This window comes from Poecilia reticulata, chromosome 8, assembly GCF_904066995.2.
Source record: "Poecilia reticulata chromosome 8, P_reticulata-male-v2, whole genome shotgun sequence".
NCBI classification, from domain to species: Eukaryota; Metazoa; Chordata; class Actinopteri; order Cyprinodontiformes; family Poeciliidae; genus Poecilia; species Poecilia reticulata.
This window is the reverse complement of record NC_088837.1, coordinates 16,249,983-16,274,144: the sequence shown is the minus strand read 5'-3', so window position 1 is coordinate 16,274,144 and position 24,162 is coordinate 16,249,983. Positions and strand designations below refer to the sequence as shown.

The following is a 24,162-nucleotide window of genomic DNA, read 5'->3' as shown; positions in this document are numbered from 1 at the left end:
TGAAAGTAACTAGATCCATGAAGGTCAGTTTAAAAAGGAGCAGGAAAAAGTATAAAATGATTAACTCCCACCCACTTGCTACCCTACAATTTATTTTCTGTATACAAAGAAATAGCCTTAATATACATTGATATAGAATCACTAAACTGCCTCAATATGTATGGTATATAATTACACACTGTCAACATTGAAAGAAATATCCAATTGGCTAATAAATAATTGCAATAGAAATGTACATTACCAAACTCGATACTGAAGACATATTAAACAATGTGTAGGTCTACATTCACCTTCACACACACACACATACACATATTAATAATTAATATATTCTGCAACCTAATGTAACCCGACTTCCTCTCTATGAAACACACGTTTCTTGTGTGCACTTTTGAACTGAATGAAATCATCAGTTTGAACTGAATGTCTAATTTGTTCCACAATTTCACTCCACAGATCGAGATGCACAAAGAAAAGGTGAAGACAACCGTGTTACCTACTGCTTCCATTTCCCGTTGTTGTGCAGCTTTGTTTCGGTTTATCGCCATGAAATGCCAATGAAATGCATTAAAGTTTGTGTTTGTAGCGTGAAAAAATGTGGTGCTATAGGATTACAGGTAATTCTTGTTTGCATGATATGGGATCCTTCCAGCAGAATTAAGTGCAGACTGAGCATAACCTGCTGGAATATTTGGTTCACAATTTCCATACAGTTGTCAGAGTAGCACTGACCATCAGTTTTATCTTCCACTATATGCCTTAATTCCTTCAGTACTGTTTTTTTTCTCCTTATTTTTTTCATTTACTGTGCAGTAACGTGACTTCAAAGTGCTCTTTGATATGGATCTCCTGTAACATCGTGCCCCAAATTGCTGATCCCTTGAGATTCTGATGAAAGGCCCAAGAAAGCAAAGGATCTGATCTATAAACTGCTGTTCATTAAAACAGAAACTTTATTAGACTGTGATTATGACTCTTTTGCCAACATTATGCACAAAGGAGATCTGGCTAATGATAGAGGCTACTTCATCACAGATGTTAACAGAGTAGAAAAAAGGGGGTGAGGGGTCCATGGACCCATAACAGAAAAGTGTTGGGCTGCCACCTAATGGTTCATCATTAATAGGAGTTTATTTGTAGATGTATATAAAAAAAGCCAAATTTACCACATATTTTTTAAATATATATATAGATAAGGTTGAAACCAGATATTTACATACGCAAAAGAAAAAGAAACAGAAACATTTCTCCTTAAATGTGTTAGATTAGATCGGGGAAAATTTTCTGTTTAGGAAATATTTTGTAAATAATTTCCATTTGCTAAATGCTAAAAATATTGAGAGGGATTCTCTAAATTTTATTTTATTTTTTTATTGTTTCCTTCAAATTCATACATTTCATTTCATTAAAGTTAGTATGACTTTAAAAACATATCCATGGGTGGAGGTAAATATCTGAAAGCACACACACAGTGCTTCCTTGTATGACATGCAGTGCCACACTGCCTTTTTATACAGTGGCGTCTTAAGCTTAAATAGCCCATATAAAGCATATTAATAAGCATTATATGGAGACATCCAGTGCTTTGTATGACATTATGGCATCCCTGTGCTTTACTGAAGGTACATATCCCTTGATGTAATCTGTGATGTGTGGGAATTACATGTTTATCTGCAAAAACAACTTTAAAAAATAAGAGGAAAATTGATCCAAATGTCGCACCTTTCACAGGACAGACACGTGCAGAGGAGCTCTGATTCATTTCCTTCCTTTGTTTTGCATTGATCCCACTCAGATACTTTCAGCACTGAGAGTGAATGGCATGGGAATCACAAGAGATTTATCTGGAACCAAATTCACCTACTTGTACATGCGGAGCACAGTCAAAGAAATTCATATTCATGCGGCACATTTCAAGTGTCACCTACTAGTATTCAGCCCCAAAGCACACTTCCAAGCTATTCGGGCCATGGAGGTGCATCAAAGCATCCCAATAATAAAAAACAGTTGCCACAAGATAGATGATTTAGTTTGAAAGCGAACCCACCCTATGTTCCATTTGAGATAAAACAACTTTTCCTCAGAGAACAATTTCCGCAACATATTTTCCATTTTCCCTTTTATCTACCAATGGACTGTTTCAATTGGCACATTTCCATTGTTTGGTTGTTTACTTTAGCTCAGAGTGAAGGTATTGCACACAATGCAGGTCTTTTAGACACATTCATCAATAACAGAGGTGAAGCAGCGTCCGGTAACTCAAATAAGAAAGTAATTCAACAACAGGTAAAATATTCAACACCCGTGTTTTTTTTGTGGGGTTTTTTTTGTCTTTTTCCAACAAGTATATCAGTGTTTTGGTTTTAGGAAATACATTTTAATTAGGCACATTGAATTTATTCATTTTTGCCTGCTGTGTCCAGACCAATTTATTTCACAATCGTAATTGCACCAGTTTCAGATTTCCTTTCTCCTTTTTTTTTCTTCCTGTCAGCAGCCTTCAAAGCTGTTCCAAGGACTTTGAGGCTGAAAATAGGAACAAAAACCAAAATATTAACTCAGAGTTTGCCACAGTGGGTAGCATGTTAAGAGTGAATTGAAATCCCAGGAACATTCTGTCAATATCAAATGTAGCTGTATGTTTGCATATATGGAAAAATATATACATATATATTTAATAACACAGATTTATGTTATTTTTTACTTCTAATAAAACAATTATTGACTAATAAAAATATTCACTAAATGCTATTTTTAAGGCTTTTCTTTTAGTTAACTTCATAGTAAAATATAATTGGATCCTAGTGACTTGTTAGTCACAATTCCATTATAATTACCGCTATGACTATATAGCAAGTATCTATGTTCTTGCAGCCATTTCTTCACTTATGGAGAAAAACACAAATCCGATTGAAGTGTACCGGTATGTTGTCTTGTCTTTCCTACTTTGAAGAGTGGCTTAGAGAATTAGGCCATGTGCCAAACCATATTTATGGATTCTTTATTGTACATCGCCACGATGTGACAAGCAGCACTGAGCTCAAAATTCCATTTTACTTTCGCACAAAGGCTTTTGGGCCAAATATAACAACTGCAAGTGAAGAAAATGAGACTGGGAAAAAAAAAAAAAGAACAAACAAACAGAAGCTCATTAACATACTCATTACCGTTCACCTCATTGTCCACAAGAGGTCAGACATAAACAGCAGAAGTCATAAATAGCAGTAAGACTTATCTGTGCACGTTTCCCTGCAGACAAAAGTTTTCCAGGCCGGTTAGAGCAGAACGCTTCAATTCTTTTCATAACTCGCGTTTAGACGAGCTTCCCAGTCGAGTTTCCCCCCGTGCGAAGACACAGTTGAGAGACAAAGCAGACCAGGCCAAAGCATTCAAAGCTTGATAAAGATGGGACATTTTTTTTATCGCTTTAAATTTTCTCTAAATTCACTTTTTTTCCACCCCCCCCTTCGTTTTAAAAGGGCAAGATGTCAGCAGGGTTGGTTTGGTATTGTCTTCCTGTTTTTTTTTTTTTTTTACGAGTGGAGTAAAGAGGGCTCGGCCACAGGACTGAAGTTGTTGTCACGCCTTCTACGGACAAGGAGGCAGGTTCACACAACCCGCGATCTCGGGACGTAAATGTACTGTTTACATTGATGTTTTGCAGCCATGGGGACAGCAATAGGATTCAGACATATTTATGTACACTCTTTAAAGTTGTAGCAAATAGAATAATTCCCTCCTAATTCTCTGCGACAGCTTTTCAACAAAACCTAGTTTTTTTTCTTCTTTTTTTTTTCCTTCCTATTTCCCAAACCAAGGAACATCTGAGCGTCCCAGAGAGAGAAACTTGTTTCACAGCTTTGTTGGATTGACTCTTCAAGCAGTAATGGCCATTGCCCGGCTTGATTATGTGGCTCCGTGGTGGACATACTGGCTGCACAATTTCCCACACTTCAATTTTCTTTTCCAGTCGGTCGACAACACTTTCAGACCGGAGGAAGCGAGCTATCAGCAGGTTGGTAACTGTACTTGTGCGTAGAAGCGCACGTATTTTATTGCTGAACACCGACTTTCATATGTAAATGTTGCATCCAGACAGCCTATATTTAGGTGGAGAGCGGTTTCAACTGCTGTGTTGAGAAATAAAGGACTCTCTCACACACACTTTCCATCTTTTTCATCTACCCTCACGAGGATTTTTGTGTGTAGCGCTTTAACATCTTTGGTCCTAATTTAAGGAAGTGGGGAATCATGCTGTACTGCCATTTTCCCATGATAACTCATGACTTGTATTAGGGATGTTGGTTATGATGTGCTTCTGTACCCTTACGTCAAAAATCCTCAAATTTAAACGAATTAAATTGTTTTTAAATGCATTTTTAGCATTTAAAGCCACTCGCACGTCAAGTATCAGAAACTCTCACAGCTTTATTTCCACAGGAGAGATTATGTTTAGTAGTCATGCATATCAGACTTACTATTTCATTTATAAAATGACAATTCTTCCGCTAATCTATAATTAACATTCTGGACATCAGCAATAAATGTTTCTGTCAAGTTTTTATTATTATTATTATTATTATTATTATTATTATTATTATTATTATTATTATTATTTCTAAAACCTAAGCTTCTCTTTTTACTCAATTTTCAATTCCAACATCTGCTTTGGAGAATACCACCACCCACCCCAAAAATTCCTGTCATTCATATCCAATCAGATGTGAAGTAATAAAATTGACATTTTAAACATAAGTTGCACTGCAGAAAATAAAATAAATTGCTTTACACAATCCATCGAGGAGCTCAGTTCCTGTGGTTAAAATGGGCTCTCTAATGAAACAAACATTGCAAAAGTCATGCTCAGTTGAAGTCAGTTTTCCACCTGCAATCCACAAGATATATTTAGTAGTGTTTATCTGTTTTGTACTCCAATTTCAATTTGTTCTCTGGTTCTCTGATATGTTTGCTTCCATACAGGAATATATTGCAATATCTCAGTACTTTAAGAATCAAAGCATACATATAGCACCTAAAATTAGATGCTGTTTTGTTTCAAGAAGTGTAGTTTTCTGCTCCAATCAGTCAAACACCTTCTTTTTTCAGGTATGAAAGTAACATTTCTTGTTTTATATAAGGTTGCTTCTTAAATCTGCGTTACTTTTAAGAAAACGTAGCACCTTCTCAATCTCTGTGAAACTTGTGTGTCTCTCACAACTATTATCTTTGTGAAACGTACAAAAAATGTTGACAAAAACCTCACTAACAAATAAATCAGTCAGTGGTTGCCTTTTGTGATTTAATTCAATTAAGCTTACACACTTAAGCCAATTTCATACTAACATCCTTTTGCCACCGCAGATGATCGATATTTTCTGGTTAACGTCAGTTCAGTTGTTGTTCTTTAGTGTTTGCCTTCCTTCTCTCTCCCCCCCGTCATGCATCTGTTCCCTTGTTATGGGCCTGGCATGCAGTGGAAATTGAAGTGTCAACATGTGTAATTACCAAACAATTGAGTGGAAAATTAGAGAAGCAAGTAGAGGCAGCATCGCTGTTGTAAAGAGCCCGAACTGAGTTGTTGTGACAGAAAATCCAACCGGTTTGAACCTCTCATGGGCTCACTTCTGGCTCATCAGCAGTGACCTCCGCTAAACCGTTAGCAAGTCGGTGGATTAGCAGTTTGGCCTTGATTGAAGTTCAGATGAGACCAGTTGTCCTCTACTCATTGTTTGGGTTGGTGTAAGCTTGTGCATTTAAACTGAAATGTTTGGTCTTTTTTTTAAAAGACCAAAAGGGGGATAAAGGTCTAAGCATTGCATGAATTCAATCATGTGTTCAACAATGAGTCCACGTTTCCATGCAGTCTGGGAAAGTTTGAAAATGAAGTACTTGCAATACTTGGGGGGGGAGGGTGAAATGTATTTCCAGATTTTATTTCCTCATTCATTATCTCACATCCTTCTTTCCTTTCCCTCCTTCCTTCCATAGATTTCCATAGATCTGAGCTTGAATAAACGCATAATTTTGACATAAACATGTGCAGGAGCCTGTTTTCGAGGTTTTGTTAGAATCCATCCAACATTTTTGTTAGAGTCTAAAACATATTACGCTAATTTATATTCAGCCGCAGTGCCAACTGAATCCGAACGTAATGATTAGTCAGAGACGAAGGTGTAAAATCATTTTGTCAGTCAGCCAGGCATCCACTGTGAACTTCTCAGCATTGATATTTGCAGAGCAAATTATTTGCAAGTGCAATTAGGGTCATGCTTTTGGCATGTCTTTGAACCTAATCGAGTGCTACGATGATATGAGTTTCAAGTCCTTAAATGATCCCAGTAGTGAAATGTGTTTCGTGTGCATTGTTTTATTTTTATTTTTTAACAAAAGGCGTTTTCAAGTGAATAATTTCCTGTTTCTTTTTTTTCTCTGCAAGTGTTTTTTTTCCCTCCAGTGTTTGCTCAGCCTTCAAGCTTCAAATACTTTGCACATTCAGAAGTCACAAGACTGAGGGAAAGACACCAAGTCACATGACCCTCTCCTCCAACAGCCCTGATTATTTTTTCCTTCTCTCTCAGCTGCAGTCAGATATTATTTTTAAGACTTACTTTCCCTAAGATGACAAAGAGCTGTGCTTTTTTTTTTTTTTGTTCTTAATTTTCTGTGGTCAATAGTCAGCAGTAATAATGTTGATGACAAGCGTGATACGTCGGGTCTCTAACCTCAGTAACATTTTAGAACTAGACTGCTGTTGCTGTTGGGGGGGCTGTTTTGACTCAGTGAATCAACCACAAGGTCGATGGGGTCAGCACTTACATAAGATCTGTTGACAAACTTGACTCAGACCATGACAGCCATTAATATCACTGATGGTATCCTTTTTTGTTTTCTTACTTTTCTCAGTCTTTGATAGTTTTGGCTTGTGCTGGTGCTGTCGGCCTCGGTCTGAGCCTCCTAGCTCTGGCCGTGTACCTGGTGTGTCTATTCTGCTGCCGTCGGAGCCTGGATGAAGAAACCAAACGGCCCGACACCTGTTGTGTCACGTGGGTCGCAGTTATTACAGGTCTCATAATATGGTAAGTAAACGTATTGAAATAATCCTGTTGGGCTTGGTCTTTTTTCCGGAACTGCACCGAGATGAGGATGTCGGTCAATTATACGACGCAGTCACCAAATGAACCAGGTCACGATAGGTTTCATCTGGATTAGCATTTACTAATGCCTCAAATCTAATTCACTCTTAAATCGTCACTGATGCCTGAGAACAAAAATCCAGTAAACATTTGTGATGAAGTCTACAGTTGTCTTCACTAAATTTAAAGCTTTTTTGTGACGATCTTGGATGCAGTTGCTTCTCATTTTTTTGTGTCTTCTGTTGTTTTAAACTCCTCGACCTCACAGAATCTGTGGCTCTGTGCACGTCGGTCCGTGTGGATAGGGAGTGCTATTAGAGCAGCCGAGACTACTTGAAAATCTCACAGTGCTCAGCTTGTCATCTCCTGACAGGTGTGCCATCAAGCAGGATTAATGGCTTAGTTTTTTTGTGCTACGAAAAATCTTTCTTTTTTTGAGAAAGATTCCCACTGTAAAAGCGTGCAGTCTGCTCTGTATCAGTTTGTAACAGCACTTTTAGATAAAATGATGCATAAAATGTTCCACAACCGTTATGCGGATTATACATTTGTTTTGTGATAATCATTCAGTGGATAAATAGACTGAAACATTTTTTAAAAAATGTTTTCTAACTGTTTATATACCATTCTTAGCATAACTAGAACAATCATTAGGCACATTTATCACCTAGAGAGAAAAAACAAGGAACCTTGTGAATTGTGCAAAAGTACAGTGTGAGAAGCATTCCCTCAATGTCCTACTGTTACGTGGCTTTTAGTTTGGTAGTTTTACCTAATACACAAATATTTATTCTTATAAGAATTTCCATTATTTAAATCTAATTAAATAAGAGCAAATCTTACCTCCGCAAGTAAGTAGCACTCTCAGTCTCAAACTCAAAAATCATCTCCAAAGGTTGGTTTTCTCACTTTTTACATCAAAAACACAAATGTCAGCAGAATCACCTGTTGCAATGACCTACAACTTAAAGACATAAGTACTGTAAAACTCACAAAATACAGTTTGGGATTGCAACTACCTTGATTGTTTGAGTCAGCTTAATTTATTGTTCCTCTATGACACGCTTAGTTTTTTCAATTGAAAACAGTTTTTCATTCCCAAAAAATTAAGTTGTTTTTTTTCACAGTGCAGTCTCAAGTATTTTATAGCCTCTAACAGGTTTTCTTCCAGAATTGTCCTGTATTTTACCCTGTTGTCCCTTTAACTTTGACCAGCTTCCCTGTACCTGCTGTAAAAGACCACTGTGATGCTTCCAGTTAGTATGATGTGTGGACAGCAATGTGCAGCATTAGCTTTTGGTCGTGAATAGCCTTTTGTTAGCCAGGAAGGTCAGAGTTGCTCTTATCTGCCCAGAGTACCTCATTCAACATGTTTCGCTGTGTTGTTTCTTACACAAAACAAGCATCTCTTTGAAAAATGACTTTCTTCTTGGCAATGTTCTATAAAACTGAGATTTATAGAATGCCTGACTCATAGTTTTCATCTCAACAGATCTCAAGTAACCTGTAGATCTTCGCGGCACTTCTAGAAATAGAGTGGCTGCATTTGCTGCTTCTCTGATTAATGTTCTTCTTGCCCAGCCTGTCGGTTTAGGGTAAAGAACTTTCCAGAACTTTCTCTCTGACTCGTTTGCTGGGACCCTTAGATTTGATGATGCTGTATGTTCACTAATGTTCCCTGACAAATCTATGTGCCCTTGTAGAGCACTGTAAAAGTGAGTGGGTAAGCTTTATTTATTTAGCAGCTTTCACAGACATAAATAAAATTCAGAGCATCAAAATTGAAACAATGATATTCACAATTTATATCAATCAGCTCTTTTAATAAATGAATTCACTACCTTTTGAGCAGGAAAAAGTATCAAGCCTTATAAAGAAGACCTCCCATCCCTTTTATGTAAAAGGACACTGAGTGCAATGCTTGAAATAAGAAAGAACGCTTGCAAACATTTTTTTTTAGCTATTACTTCTGAGTGGAGCATCACGTAACACAAAGACAGCTCGGCGGTATTCATCTTCCTTTATATTATACATCTGCAATGTTACTTTGCTTCAATAAAAATACTTATCTCAACCAACTTTCAGATCTATACAGCAAAGCTAAACTTGGATCACTAAAGTGGATATGAATGATAGTGTTTCATCAAATAAATTAACTCACACTTCTGAATAATACATCCTTAGTTATCTATTGTTCTCTGGGAACTGACTGCACAAAGCTTAATGCTATGGCAATCATTTTACTAAGGGATTGTTTTTGCAATGACAAGCAGCTGGCTTATCTTTCAACAATACTAAAGGACACATTTGGCAAAATTGTTGTTAAATATGCCACTTTATTTTGGCATATTTGCCTTCATATTATAAGAATAATTGGGTAAGATATCGGTGTGTGACTTGTGTGATTTGGTAATGACTCTGTGGCTCTTAATTGAAGAGAGAAAAAAAAAGAAGAGTATTATAATCGAGGAGATAGTTGGGTTTTATGGGTAATTTCCGTATGTTTTGAAAGGTGTGAAGCTTTTGGAGTTGCATCGAAGATATGAATGTACATTTGCATATGATTTATTGTCGAAAGGCACCTAAATTAAATAAAAAAAATTGGGTCTAAAAAGACCTTAATTTAATTGCCGCACTGATCCAGTTAAGCTTGTGACAGCACTGGGCTTTAACTTCGTTAGCTCCCTTTAACTATATCTAACAACTACTACAACACATGAGACCGGCTGCAATGCTAAGTAAGACGGCATGATGTTGTTATGCAAGGTTGTTCTTGACCTCACTATGTCATGTTTGCTGTGGTGACTTGTTAAAATTGTACATCTCAGAGAAAATAGAAGAACTTTACAAAACTGCAGTATAATATGCTTTGATTGTAGCACAAATCTTGTAAGGTTTTTATTTATTTATTTATTTTTAAGAAGTGCACACTGCGCGATATTTGTCCTACATCTGAACACAATACTCCACAAATCAATGGGATTTTATAGCCGATCTACGTCAGAAACGTCCTTTAATTGATGTTGTTGAGATAATCGTAGATTATTGGATTCCAATTTGACCTCACAGAATTGATTACGTATAATTAAACAAGGACGTGTCTCATTACATAAGGTCCTGTGGCTGACAGTGTTATCAGATCAGCACAAGTCATCTGGTTGTCAGTGGCCCCGTAAGAACACGTGGGATGTTCCGGTGTAATGACAGCCAAGCTAGCAGCAAATGGTAGCACGCAGACACACATAAAAATAGGAATATTAATAAAAATAAAAAATAGAAAGAAACTAGACGAATAAGTTAAGTGAGTACCCCAGATGTTAAAAACGCTTAACTTTACAGCTTCCAGATGGTGGGATGTTTGTTAGATATACTGAATATGTCTTTCTACTTTGACAAAGCCCAAATTCTGTTTATGTGCTATTCACTACATACAGCTTTACAGTCAGCACATTTTATTAGATTTTCAGCTAAAATAGACAAAGCACATCCCTTACACCATTCTTACAAAATGATTGGGGTAAATTCAATTTAGTTATTAAATTTGATATAAAAAATCCCCTCTTGATTTAGTTTTAGTTGCCTCTAATGTAGTTTGGAGTATTTTTCCCCCTCACTGGGGGCTGCATTGTTTAGCTCCATGCATAGAAGACAAACAAAATTTCTTGTTTACTCGTTCACACAACGAAATATCCTGGCATCTACATATCCTGTGCTTTGTTCCGGTTCTTTATTGCTTTCCTTTCCTTTTATATCCTCCGGTTGCTACGGGGAGAGTTTTTGCACTGCCGCAAAATTCCTAATGCTTCCCTTGAGGCTAAACTGCCCCATGATGTTCAGTGTGCCTCATTATTGTTTCATTACTGAGTCATTAGGTGCTCCTCATTGTTGCTGATGTGTCATCTTGGCAGCAGGGTTAATGAAGAGCTTATTGTGAAGGCCAACACATATCAGCTCAAACACAGAAGCTTTGAAAAGCATAAAGCACATCTGTGTTGTGCAGCTTCTTAACCAAACTCAATTTAGTATTTTTAATTTTTCTTTTTAAACACAACCTTGCAGCTGAACTTATACAGACCACTCTAATTGCATCAGCTTTTGGTTAGATTTGATTGTGCTTAATGCGGCCCCTGCGACCCTTTTCAGAACTAAAAGGGAGAAACGAAACAGGTTTTCTGTTTTATGTGCAAATCTAAATAACCTCCATCAATTCTAACTGTGACGCCTAATGTCATTTAAATCATGGAAATGAAAGGAGAAGTTTTGTCTAAAAGATTAAACTTGTTTGAGTTATTACTGCTCATTTTAGTGCAGATCAGCAGAAGTAGGGTTTCACCAACTGGTCTAATCCTGCACAAACTGTAGAGGCTTGTGCTCAGTCCTGGGAGGCCAAGGAAGGTGAGAATAATGGATTGGGTGTATCTCACCTGCTAGTTTGAATGCAGGCACGGATTCAGCCATCACTAACTCCTGTGAGAGAATTTTTTGGTAAGAAAAATTAAATTGTAATGCACAGAACACATGGATAATGGATAGAGAGACGTCCTATTGAAAATTATGAAATTCGGTTTGCCATTCTGCTGAGGTTTTGTGTGATCCTAGCCAATATGTTGGCAGAGTGCAAAGAGACAAGTGATACGAACTCTTGTTGGTGAATTTATCCAAACACATAACTGATGAAAAGGCATCACCAAGGTGTGTTTTTACTGTTTTGCTACACTAAATTCACACTGTTTAAATGTAACACAAAATGAAACACTGTCGACAAATCGAATAATTTTCCTTTTCTAAAATTCTCCATCGTGCAGTTCTGCTGTAGGAGTGGGTTTCTATGGGAACAGCGAGACCAACGATGGGGTCTACCAACTGACCTACTCCCTCTACCATGCCAATCACACTCTGGATAGCATCAACAGTCTGGTGAGAGAAGTCCTTCAACCTCTGCAATTTACAACATCATGAATATTGAAAATGTCATGTTGATCGGATCAGTATATCACCTCTGCTAAAAGTGTTTGCTTTTCCTTGGAAGTAAAAGAGTCAGACATATAAGATGAAAATGAACTTATGTTTCATGCTTTGCCAGCTTCATGCATAGTTTGGTTTAGGAAAGCAGGCTGTTTGACTGCAATACAAAATCAAGAAGTTGACCAGGCAATAACAGTGTAACTAGAAAATACAATCTCTTAAGATGTGCTGTGGATGCTTCTCTCATTATTAATAATTTAGAAAACGGCAAATGCATGATCCTTGCTTGGCATGTTGGTAGCGCGGCATTACCGCCGGTAAACAACAGAGCACACTCAGTTTAGAGCAGCACCTCACTGCAGTGGGAATGTATCCACTGTTTTTGTCACACCAGGGGAATTTAGGTGACTTCTGTCGGAGGATGTGTAAATGGGGATTATTTCCATGCAACTCCTGACCTGTATTCAGGGAAGTTATTTTGGGAGGCTTAGGGGCAGGAGGAATAGGAAAGAGGAAGGAGAGTAAGAAAGCAGCCTCGCAAGTAGCAATAATCACAATGAGAAAGAAGAGGATTAACTCCCATCTGCTGTGCATTAATGGATGCTAAGCCGCTCGTCTTTCCACCTCCTGCAGTCCCACTGTCTATGGTGTGTGCGTATTCTTGAACATGTCAGTATCATATATCCGCTTGAAGTGCTCACATATCACATATTTTATCACCGTCGAGACAAATTAGCGTCCAAAACTGGATTGCTATTTCTGTCTAAAGTTATTTAGATTTGCATGACACTTTAAACTGGGTGTGAAAACAGGAAATTAAGATTATCATTGTTCTAATGTTATTTGCTTGTTAAAAGACACACATTTTTAACAGTGTGCAATTTTCACTTTTTTTTTCTTTTTTAAAGCGGATAAGTACGTTTTAAGCACTTTTCAGAAGCTAACGTCTTTTAATTAACTAAAAAGAGAAACCTATTACCATATATGGATAACAGCAGAGAGCGGGTAATGGCACCATCTGGAAATCTCTTCCAGTAATCTCAGAAAATACTGTTTTTTTCATTAAAAAAAAAAACCAGATGATCGTGATGGGAAGGTGTCAAAGGGAAACGTGGGAAAGTGGTTGTTTATTGGCAAGATAGGTAAAGGATTGAGTGAACACTTTTGCTACAGATATCCTCTTATGCAGAAAATGTGAACGACCTCCGTGGAAGTGAAGCAGACACACTTTCCCTCACTCACAAAAATAACTTATTGTACAAAATGCTTTTTCCCCTGAATTATGACACAGCTGGAATCTTGAATTCAAGGAAAGGAACAACGAAAAACTTTTACTATCTTTGCTTTCGGTTTTATGTTGGTCTGAGATTGGTAACATCGTTAGTTTTCAACAACTTTCAGCTTTATTCTCTATTGCCTTGACCTTGCTCTTTTTCTTTCTGTTTCCTTTTTTGCTTCCGTATTCCTACATTTCAGTCGTGGCAATTTATATAACTACCCTGAGCTATAATCCGGAATATAACTGAGAAGTAAATTTGTATATATATAAAAGAAGGGTCCATAAAATATTATAGTAGTTATAACATTTCTTACAAAACATTTCTTACAAAACCACAGCAAGCCAATTTTGGGAAAGTTTTTTTTAACTACATTATTCAGTGCTTGGTGTAACTATAGCTGTAGAGGTGGGATGCAACTTTCATGGTTCTATCTACACCCTTTCAGTGGACTTCCTCTCAGGTTCCTTTTATTGATTCAGTCCTAAAGCATGATATATATCATGGCTGCATACAAAGAATTAATGCTCCCCAGAGACACAAAGGCTTTCTTGTGTGCAAAATTGTAGGCTGATGCAACTTACTCCACTTACAGAGCCGATGACTTGGGCATCGAGCTGTCCTATAAAGCTGAAGCTGATTTCGGTAGTGGTTAGTCTTTCAATTTAGAGTAAAAAGACAATTTTTTGTTTGCTTGTGTTTTTTTCTAGTTTGAGCGGTTTTGTTTTTCATCTATTTTGAAGCATTTTGGTAATTTATTTTTTATGTATTGTAAAGAAGTAATCCAATCTTAGTCATCCTTTGTTTTCATATCTGCTTCACAGTTCTTTACCTAGGTTAGTGATTTTCTCTAAGAAGCGTTGGCGCTGCTCATGGCTTTTAAGGGTGCTCCTATAATGAAATTGACAGGCCGCCTGCGATGTCTCATAGTGAGAAAGATTAGATACAGACCATTCTCCTTTTTGCTATTGAACGGGGCCTTTGATTGTTCACACGCTTTCTATAATTCAGCCTTGTTTCTCATGTTCAGCTTGCAATATTAAGGGCTCTTCACAGCTGCCAGGAAATAATGGGTGAGAGAACATTGCAATCACACTATATCGAAATGTGCATTTCCAATTTAAGGGAGCGCACGCTCTTTTACGTGCTGCTTCCTTTTTAAAGTTAAAAGCTTCTTTGTGATTTTTGCAATCAAATGATTGCTACTTTTGGCCTCATAAACATGTTTTATTAAATGTCTTTCTTCTGGAACCTGATTCTACGTCTTTGACCTTTGTTGACTTTAAAATTCTGTTGTTAATTTTTATAGCAAATATTTTATGTGTCACCCAAAAATAACAAAAGAATTAAAGCGATACCGTTGAGCCGTGGATTTAAAACTGGTATTTTAGGCAGAGCAGCTGCTGAGTCTCAGTTACAGCCGTGTCCAGTATGGTGAATCTTCCTTATGACCCGCTTTTCTGAGTGGGAAAAAAAGAGCTATAATCCATTTTTAAAGGGAGACAGGGCAGTCCAGATTAGGGAAATGTGGACCACCCCCAGCAACTCGCTGATGGATTCCATTTTTCACAGTCAGGCAGAAGGCGTGTGGATAAGATCCGAGGCGTTCTGGCAGGAACTGTGAGGGATGATGAACATAGGGGTGGGGAGTGAGAGCAGGTTACTGGCAATCGTAACACTCTGCCCTTTGGGACTGCTTGAGTAGAGGAGGGGCCTGAATCTGTGCAGCATCTCCACATCAGTACTTATTCTGTGGACCTACTTAGGAATCATTCTTGGCATCTCTCAGCAAAACATAATCAGGGTTTTGATGTTTCTGCAGTGTTGAGGAGACCGATAAACTATCTTCCTTGAGATACGTTTTTATGGTGAAGGACTGAAATGTCTCGGCTAGGTTTATCTAAAGAGTTAAAGAAATGAAAAAAAGTTATGGTGAGAAAATGCAAAGAAAGAACTTTAAGCCTCTGCTCACTGATGATGGGTTGCGGCATTTAACATCTGTTCAGAATAACTTCAAACCATTTTTTTTTGTAAAGTTTAGAACTCAAACTGAATCGCTTTGATGTTTATTTTCTTTATGTCTTTGAAGATAAAAAATCCCAAACAGTTTAACATTTAACCTAGCTGCATGATTAATACACCCTGTACACACGCTTTTTTTAACACGTAAATCCTTGTTCATTTCTTCAAGTTTTTGCTTATAATAGTCAAAGCTCTCAAAGATATATCTTATATAAACAGCCGTAGAGTTGTGAAGTTTACAGTGATTTAAAGGGACGGTCTAGCCACGCTTTTCTATGTAACATCATGGAAACATCAAATCCCTTCAACTACTTAATTATTCAGACACTAGTCAAGGTTTACTTGAGTCAAACTTTTGTGAAATTAATTTGAACAAAAGTTTTGCTTAACTTAATAGAAATGAAATTAAAGTAATCTGGAATAAATTCATGTGTGACCTTACACAGATCAATGCCTGCACAAATACTGACTTTGAATGCTGAATTGAACAAATACCTGCCCTCCGGCAGCCATCAACTGCTCTTGACACTTTACTGCACACATGATTCTTTGTTAAAATAAGTGAACGTGTGACAGAAGGCTGCTGAGAACTTGTTATGAGCTGGACACAGGACATGGTGGACACAGCGAGTAATTCCAACTAGAAGGACGTTTAAAAAATGCAATAAAATTAGCAGGAAATACTGTTCTTAATAAACCTGTTCTAATAATTCTCAAGGATCTGAAAATTGTTTGCTATTATGAAATCCAAGAAATATGTCAGTTTTATTCAGTGTAGCAAACTACTGACTTCTATTACTAAGCACAAACACTGGTTAGGATAGGATTTTGAAAAAAATTCATGTTATTCACAGGTAATAGAAAGCATTCCAAAGTGAACATAAAAAGATGCTGTATTTGTCATCAGAACAAAACAGAAAAGAAACAAGGTGGGTGTTCGAAAATAGCAGATGCGAATTGCAGACAAAGGAGGGCACCTGGATATAGAAAAATGGAGGAAGAACATACTCAGATTTATTCAGGAAAAGATTCCAACAAGGGAAATGAGAATAAATATAAGATCCCCTGCTGGCTTGATACCAATTGGTGAGAAACTATAATCTAGCAGAGCTGAGTTTCGACTGAATCATGTACCTCAGCTTGATGGCCTCCGGTGCACAACTCCTCTATGTTTAATTAGAGGGCTAGAGAAGTAGAGAGAAGTATTGATCAGAGATTTCGTGGCTGACTTCCGATTCCTGATTGCTTTTAAACATCCGATCCGTTGATGTAGATTTGATCTGATTCTGGCTTCTCTAAAAATCAAATAATTTACATTGAAAAGTTGAATGTTTTCTACTTTGTGGGGAAAATAAAAATATATATTTTACTGTCTTCATATAATGTATAAACAAACAAAAACAGGACCAGATTACATAGTTATTGTCTGCATTATTGGAAATCTACATCTACAGTGAAATTTCCCAGGTTATTGGGCAAAAACACCCATAGTTAAAACCTAACCAAAATAAAGGCAGAGGTGACAATTTTAACTTTTTTAAAATAACAACCACAGCTAACAAAACAGGAGTCATGTATTCTCTCTATAGTGAGTAGACACTCAACTTAAGATCTCCAAAAGACTGCCAGCATTTAGAAATCCAGCGTGTACCGCCGCCAATAGAAATGGACTCTTACAAAACATAAAACAGAGCAGTGTCAACATTCCTCAGCAGGAAATGCAGTTTCTGTTCTTGAGGCTTTGTTTTGACATGTGCTTAAAATATCTCACTCTTACTGAAAACACATAGCTGAGCAATCTTCCCTTAGTAACAGCTCCCACAACAAAGGGTGTTGTTGTTAAAGCAACCTCTTCGAGATTGAATATGAGGTGCTTACTGACTGACAGAGAAAAGATTTTTTAGTATCTGACCGGCAATCGGGTCAACTGTTCCTTTATTCGATGTCGGCCACCATTCAGCTTCTCGTTGCGTCTCTAGAACCGATGCATCTTTGTGGTGCAACAGACAGAATAAAGGATTGAAGTTTATAGTGCAGATGTGCCTTTGTGTTGGCAGTAAAGACGCACATTTGGCCACAACAGATACGTTTCCTGATGTTCCTTGCATTTGAGGAAGAACTGGCATAATGGAAGGATGCATAAGACTCTGAGCTGCCTCTGTGCATTTTCTTATTGTAACCAAAGGGAAACTGTGATGTCCTGTTTATGACACATTTTGTCATTAATGTTGTAGGAAAATGGCTGTTAAGTCAAACATTTTTTTTTAATGTTGCATAGAAACAATTCCTATGCAACACATTTATTTTATTATTTTCTTCCCTGTCACTTGTTCAGAGTCCCGAGGTCTTAAATCTGTCAGTGAATTAAAAGAGCAGTAACTCAATTCCTTTGTATTCATTCAAAAAGAAATGCAAAATCTATTTGCTCTTTTTAGTTTTGCTTCTCGTAAATCTGTGCAATAACATGTCTTCAAAGAATTATTAGTTTTTACATTCTGACATTATTTACTCCAGTAAAACGCAGTTAGGGAGATACGTTATGTATATAAGCTTTTGTATCTCATATAGTGTATTTCATCTGGTTGTATTATGATTTTGTTTTCACCTACATTTTTGAAACGTATTTATTTTTGTGCTTGTTTAGGTTGAAGGAGCTCGAAGCAACGTGGAAGCTGGACTTAAACAGCACCTAGAAAGGCTGGATGAGATCTTTGCCACTAAGCTTGAGTATCTCCAGGCTCTGCGCTTCCTGCAGCTAATGGTCAACAACATTATCCGCGAGCTGACGGCTCTGCCAGACATCAACAAGTCCAAGATTGACTTGGCAGCCATTGCAGACCAGACTGCTTTCGTTGAGTATTACAGGTAGGTGGGGCTTTAGCAGCTCCACTGACTTGATGGAGACGATTTCATTTTATGTGCATGCAGATGGGGCAAACATGCTGCTTCGAATGGAGCAGTAGTAGAGATACAACTCAGACACAGAGCAGATGGGATTTTATTGATCTCTCCTGAGAAATTCAACCCGGAAAAGCTATTTGTCCTGATTGCTAAATAAATGGAAGCTGAAATTGAGCTCATTTTCCATCATACAGTTGAGTTCTTACACATATTCCTTCCCCAGATAATTATGCATGGCAGAGTGCCTGTTTGGTCATAAATGATCTCCATATACGAAAATGGTTAAATTAATGCTAGTGTGTAAGTTCCTTGATGCCAGAGATTGAAATCAGAATAATATATATATATATATATATATATATATATATATATATATATATATATATATATATATATATATATATATATATATATATATATATATATATATATATATATAAATATAGTTAGAGGAATACAAAGTAATTCTTCAAATTCCAAGCAAGGCACAACCATCCACAAATACACATTGTACTATTAGTACTAAAACCTCCCAATATCAGTTTCATACACTACCCAGCATGACTCCACATGATGTGTACTTTGTCCACCAACACCGGATTTTCCTTTGGACCACAGTTATCTGACACTGATCCCCTGGGTCTTGATTGGATTTCATGTGGCTATTGAACAGCCTGCAGCAGAGTTTTATTGAACAGAAAATGTTACAGCAATCCACTGCTACTTGGGGAAAAAAAAAAATGGCACTATTCTATTTTTCCAGCATTATAGTTTTCTCTACTCTCACTTTGAATTCACTTACGTCTAGGTGCTTCGGCAGTTCTGCTTTCACAGACGAAGTAAAAGTCCACCACCTCCATTCATTTACGGTCTTCTGAGAGTGAAGTAATGGTTTATTGAGTCAAGAGTACCTCTGCACGTCTTTGCGAGCAGGAGGGAATCATATTCGCCACTAATTATATAGCACAGAATGAACAGTCTAGTGAACGGAGAATTCGTAGTATCTTGAAAATTTGCCTGTTTGAATCACTCTGCGAACATACCCCAAATGGATCGTGCTGTTGAGCAACTGGGTGCTGAGACTTACTTATAGGAACTTGCTTGGCTGGCCCCAGACCACATATATGCACGCTCACACTTCAAGCCGAAGCTCAGCGTCAGCCATTCTTGTGAAGGACATTTTCAGTGGAAAATGAAAAATTAATGTCCATGGATTGGCTGTGTTGAATTATTAAGCCCAACAAGATGGAAATTACCTGCTACAGACAGGCTCTAAGTAGGAGACAAGGGTGCTGGTAGACGAGGCATACAGACATCTCACACCTCATTCGTGAACAAATGTCGGGCCAGCACGCGCTGATGCTTGTACGTATGCATATCAAATGTTGTTTGTGCATGAAAGGTAACAGTGAAGCTTTTTTTCTTGATGCAGCACTCTTCCGTTTTGCAGATGGCTGACTTATCTCCTGCTGCTGATCCTTGACCTGGTCATCTGCTTGGTCATGTGCTTGGGAATAGCAAAACAGTCTCAATGTCTGCTGGTCACGTAGGTACCATGGATGCGAACTTAAAGGAATCTGCCTCTTATCTCAGTATAAGGCTCCGTTTTCTGTGTGTTTGTTGTTCTGATTGAGAGATCACAGTAAGGATGGGCTCCAGCCAGCCTCACTGGTACCATAAAAAATGACCCCCTCCCCTCCATTAACAGAACACAAGATAGCATTAGATCTTCAAAAAGGTCTTATTCATCTCCTGAGTGGCATCTCCTTCATCTGCAAATACAATTACAGCAGCCTTAATCTACCAAACCCTTAGTCAAAGCAGCTGATTGAAAATAGCTTCAAATTAAAAAAAACTAAAGGAAATCGACAGAGACGGCGCAGTAACGCTTGGTTCTTTAAATTTGCGGCCGTGATTCAAACCAGCAATGATGTCTGACAGGCAAATCCACATTTCAGGCTCCCTATCCCATTTGCCCAATTTAGTGCAACCTACGTGTCAGTGTTACCAGATGATGCTCAGGATCGCTACTCACATCCCTCTCTAATGGGCCCCCACTAATGCCTATTGATCGGCTGAGAAGGATAAGACTGCTCCCTTAACTAATTATTAAGTGCTCTCAGGCTGCTTTATTGGTGCTTTCAAGAGGGTCCGAAGAGTGAGTCAGTGCAGCGTAGTCCTCCTCTGCCTTTTTTTATATCCATCACAGGGCCATTTTTTCCTCCTTTTACACCGCTTATCTAGCCCACACTCGGAGCCCTCTCTCAAAAGCTTCATGCCAGCAGTTACTTTAAAAATCTTGATAATACTTGGAAGATTTTGTGCAATAGTATCTTTTTGCAAATCTTCAACATTAAAGCCCTGTCAGTTGTCAGTCCTTTAAGGCTAAATAAAACTAGACCGCCATCCGTCTCGCCAATCCTTAATGGTGGGTTGGAAGCCGGCAGATTCTGACTGGAGCCTGTGAAACTATTGCTGGAGTTTAGTTAAGTAGAAAGTTACCACAGTTTCTTGTTGACTTTAATCTATAATGCACCACAGCATTGTGGGTTACGCTTATAAGCAGATAAGAGTAAATCTTCAGTCAGTAGACGAGAGGAAACAGCACATGTTCTGGAATTGGGGTAGATTCTTATGGAGAGAAAGTATTTTGTAGATTTTTGTGAAAATCCTTCTATAATGTCTGTATCTGCCTTTAACACTGTCAGTCTCCATAATGCTCTTATTTTCTCTAGGATCATTGGTTTTGTGATACTATCCTTGGTTCTAAGCTGGGCTGCGCTAGGAAGTGGCACCGCAACAGCTGTGGTGAGTAAAATAGACGCATCTGTTATGAAACAGCTTAAAAAAAAGGTTTCCAATTATGCTGATTATAGAGGCTTTTTATGTACTTTCTTATTTTTGTCTCATGCAGCTCCTCCTAAGAGGGTATCTGCCAATAAACTTCTGGACCAACTAACAAACATGTTGGTTTCTTTGAAGGAGTCTGTGTAGTTTATATTAAGCTCTTTACTAAGGTCAGCCACGCAGTAAAGCTGATTACGCATCCCAAGTCTTTTAGATCCAAGAGTCTTTAGCCTCGGTGCAAACAAAGGAGCTTTCTAGCTTTAATTGCGGCTTCTGCTTTCTTTAAAATCTCTTTCTTTAAGATCTCGTTCTTAAAGACAGAGATATTAAAGAAAGCTTGTTTTTCTCCCGCTTCTTTTAAGGTTCCTTATTTTTGACAGCTTGCTCTGTCTTAGCAGATCTTCACCATGTGTTCAGCGCATCTAGGTTTTATGTGGTTAATGGTGCTCGCATTAGGAACGCTGCTGGGGGTTTAGAAGATCACCCCATGCTTCCAGCCTTCCCCCATCCCTCATGTCCACGACAGACAAAACCTCACATCTGTGTGTTGTCCCTAAGGATTTGACATCTTGTCAGAGTTTCAAGGGAGACAAAAGGAAGAGACTGTGTAAAAGTTTCAAACCAAAGTTGAAGGCAGACCTGTGAAGACACTACTGCTGCAGTAATCAATTTGGCTACAGATAAAGGCACGGATACATTTCTATTGATCTTGGTGGGATGTTAGTTCTTTATTCCGAGAAATGTCTATCAGGTGACGGAAGGCTGACTTTGTCATTGTCTTTATGCGTATTTGAAAGTCCGGGTCTGGGTCCATCACTACAGCAGGATTTCAGGCATGATCATTCATTTCTAGCTTTAATAACTGAGGCTGTGTGCCGACTCTTCATCGTTCCAAACATAATAACTTCCTGTTTGATGAAGGATTGTTTTTCGGGCTGTAAAACAAAAAGGCTTACCTTCCCTAAAGTTGTCTGTTATTTGACAGAATTTGAGGATGATATTTTTTTAAAGACTCTTGTGTTTTATGGTGAGACGTTTTTGAAGCCTGACCAGTGTCTGGAGTACATATTGATTTCATTTCACGGTGCAAGGTCTACATATGTTGTTGGAGTGTGTTGTGTGAAAAGTCTACAACATATCATCTTTGATCCAAAAGTACTTTTTGAATATTCTATGGGGTGCAGTAGATGTGTTCCACCTAAAACATTACTTCCTTTTTGCAGGCGAAAGTGCTTTGGCCACGTTTGATGTGACTCCAACCTTCTATCAGGAAGCTACAAAAACTTGTCATTTTGAGGTCCAACCCCTTAATGATTAAGTTTAAAGCTGATCAAGTTCAAAGTTCTTAGAAGGAGCTCATGTGTAAAATACCAAGATAGTGGATTTAAATCAAATCCACTATCTTGATAACTTTGAATCCTGTTTTGATTAGAAGTTTTTTTTTTTTGCCTTGCAGAAGTATGGATGTATATACAAATTGTAAAACTGCTTAGTGGAACTGCAGCTTAGGGGGCTTTGTGGAGCATTTTTCCCGTGTTTTTTTTTTTTTCTTTTTTTGCAACTTTTAAAACTCATAGATTTTCACCACCCTTAATGCCTGTGTAATGTTTATTGCGTGTTCGCCACTCTTCCGATTTACAAGAAGGCAATTAATTTAGCAAAAATCTAAAACAAACAAGCAAAAACCATGGAAGAATAAATGCTTCTCAATAGCACTGCTGAGGGCTTATTATTTCCCATGGGCAGAAGCTGGAAGCATCTATTTTGACTTGTGCCGATTCTCATCCGCTGAGCCATTAGCAATGCACTGCAGATCATTTTTTAAAATGTCTCTGCAATGAAACCTCCGAGATGCCAAGCTCAGATTATCTAGAATACTTGGGTAGAGTTTGTTTCTGTTAAATTGTTTCATCCATCTCGCTGTGGAATAACAGGTGAACTGGTGTAAATTTACCAAACAATTATCCTCATCAGTCAGCCAACCTTCTGGCATTCTTCCATATACAATATTCAGATGCATCAGAAAAGTCCTAATGTTGGTTTTTTTTTTTTTTTTTTTTGGTAGCAACATCAACTCATGTAAAAAATCATGTTCCTAAATGTGGGACAGTATGCAAAACAAGCAAATAAACTTGTTGCACCTGCACATCATTAGTTAAAAAAAACATGGTTTTTTTTTGTTTGTTTTTTTTTTTTTTCCCAGATGAGGCATGATGATGGTGGTGTCCTAGAAAATCCTCAGATTTATACATATTTGATGAGAAGGAGCATAAACAAAATGTCCCTACAAGTATAATGAGACAGAGATGGAGAGCAACATTCAGGCAGTCCTGGGTTGAAAACACAGCGTCATGTGATCGGGACAAGTGTGTGCTTCACGCAGGAGTTCGCATGTTTGATCATCTTTCTCGGATTCAGCACTTTGAAACGAATGTCTGTGAAATGTGCATGTATTTACAACAGTGTCTTTTAGTGTCTCATAATGCCAAGTTACAGTCAGGTTACACAGTGGTGATCAGCGTATAAGGTCTCTGGCTCGGCAAAGCATAGGTTGGTGGTACTCTGACACTGATTTCACTTTCAAAGACTAACACTATTATGTGTCAGAGTAATACTAATGAGCCAGTTGCTACAGACTGTCATGAGCCTGCTGAGTCATTTGTTTCATATGGGTCTTCTGTAGTTTTGTACCGTAAACATGATGAGATTCTCACAATACAATAACCTTCACTCAAATTACCACAGTATTCCTGTAAAACCAGAACATATAGCCTGATCTAATTATTTTAATCTAAAACAGAGAAGTAGCAAATTAATCATGCTGCTTAAAAATAACATAACGTGAATTATTACAGTTAGAACCTTTGGCAACACTTTATTTGAAGACTGACATGACATGACATGGTCATAAACATGACTTAACATCTGTCATGAACATCAATAAGTCTTCATGAATGTTTATGACTGTTGTCATAAAGTGTCATTCGGTAAATAATGACACTTTTAATGCAAAGTTG

General features: G+C 37.8%; 1 protein-coding gene across 2 annotated transcripts in view; it reads left to right on the top strand.

The window, feature by feature from the left end:
- The first annotated feature begins 3,527 nt into the window (after positions 1-3,527).
- Positions 3,528-24,162, top strand: part of LOC103468817 (protein tweety homolog 2-like) — a 29,169-nt gene continuing 8,534 nt past the window's right edge. Inside the window, exons 1-6 of one of the 2 annotated variants that reach the window (XM_008416152.3) lie at positions 3,528-4,015; positions 6,904-7,076; positions 11,939-12,050; positions 18,042-18,262; positions 19,749-19,844; positions 21,034-21,106. In XM_008416152.3, the coding sequence (XP_008414374.1) occupies positions 3,887-4,015; positions 6,904-7,076; positions 11,939-12,050; positions 18,042-18,262; positions 19,749-19,844; positions 21,034-21,106 (804 nt within the window). In that variant the 5' untranslated portion in view covers positions 3,528-3,886. Of the gene's footprint in view, positions 4,016-6,903; positions 7,077-11,938; positions 12,051-18,041; positions 18,263-19,748; positions 19,845-21,033; positions 21,107-24,162 lie in introns of those variants that run through there. The other variant, XM_081610067.1, reaches the window with a different exon arrangement.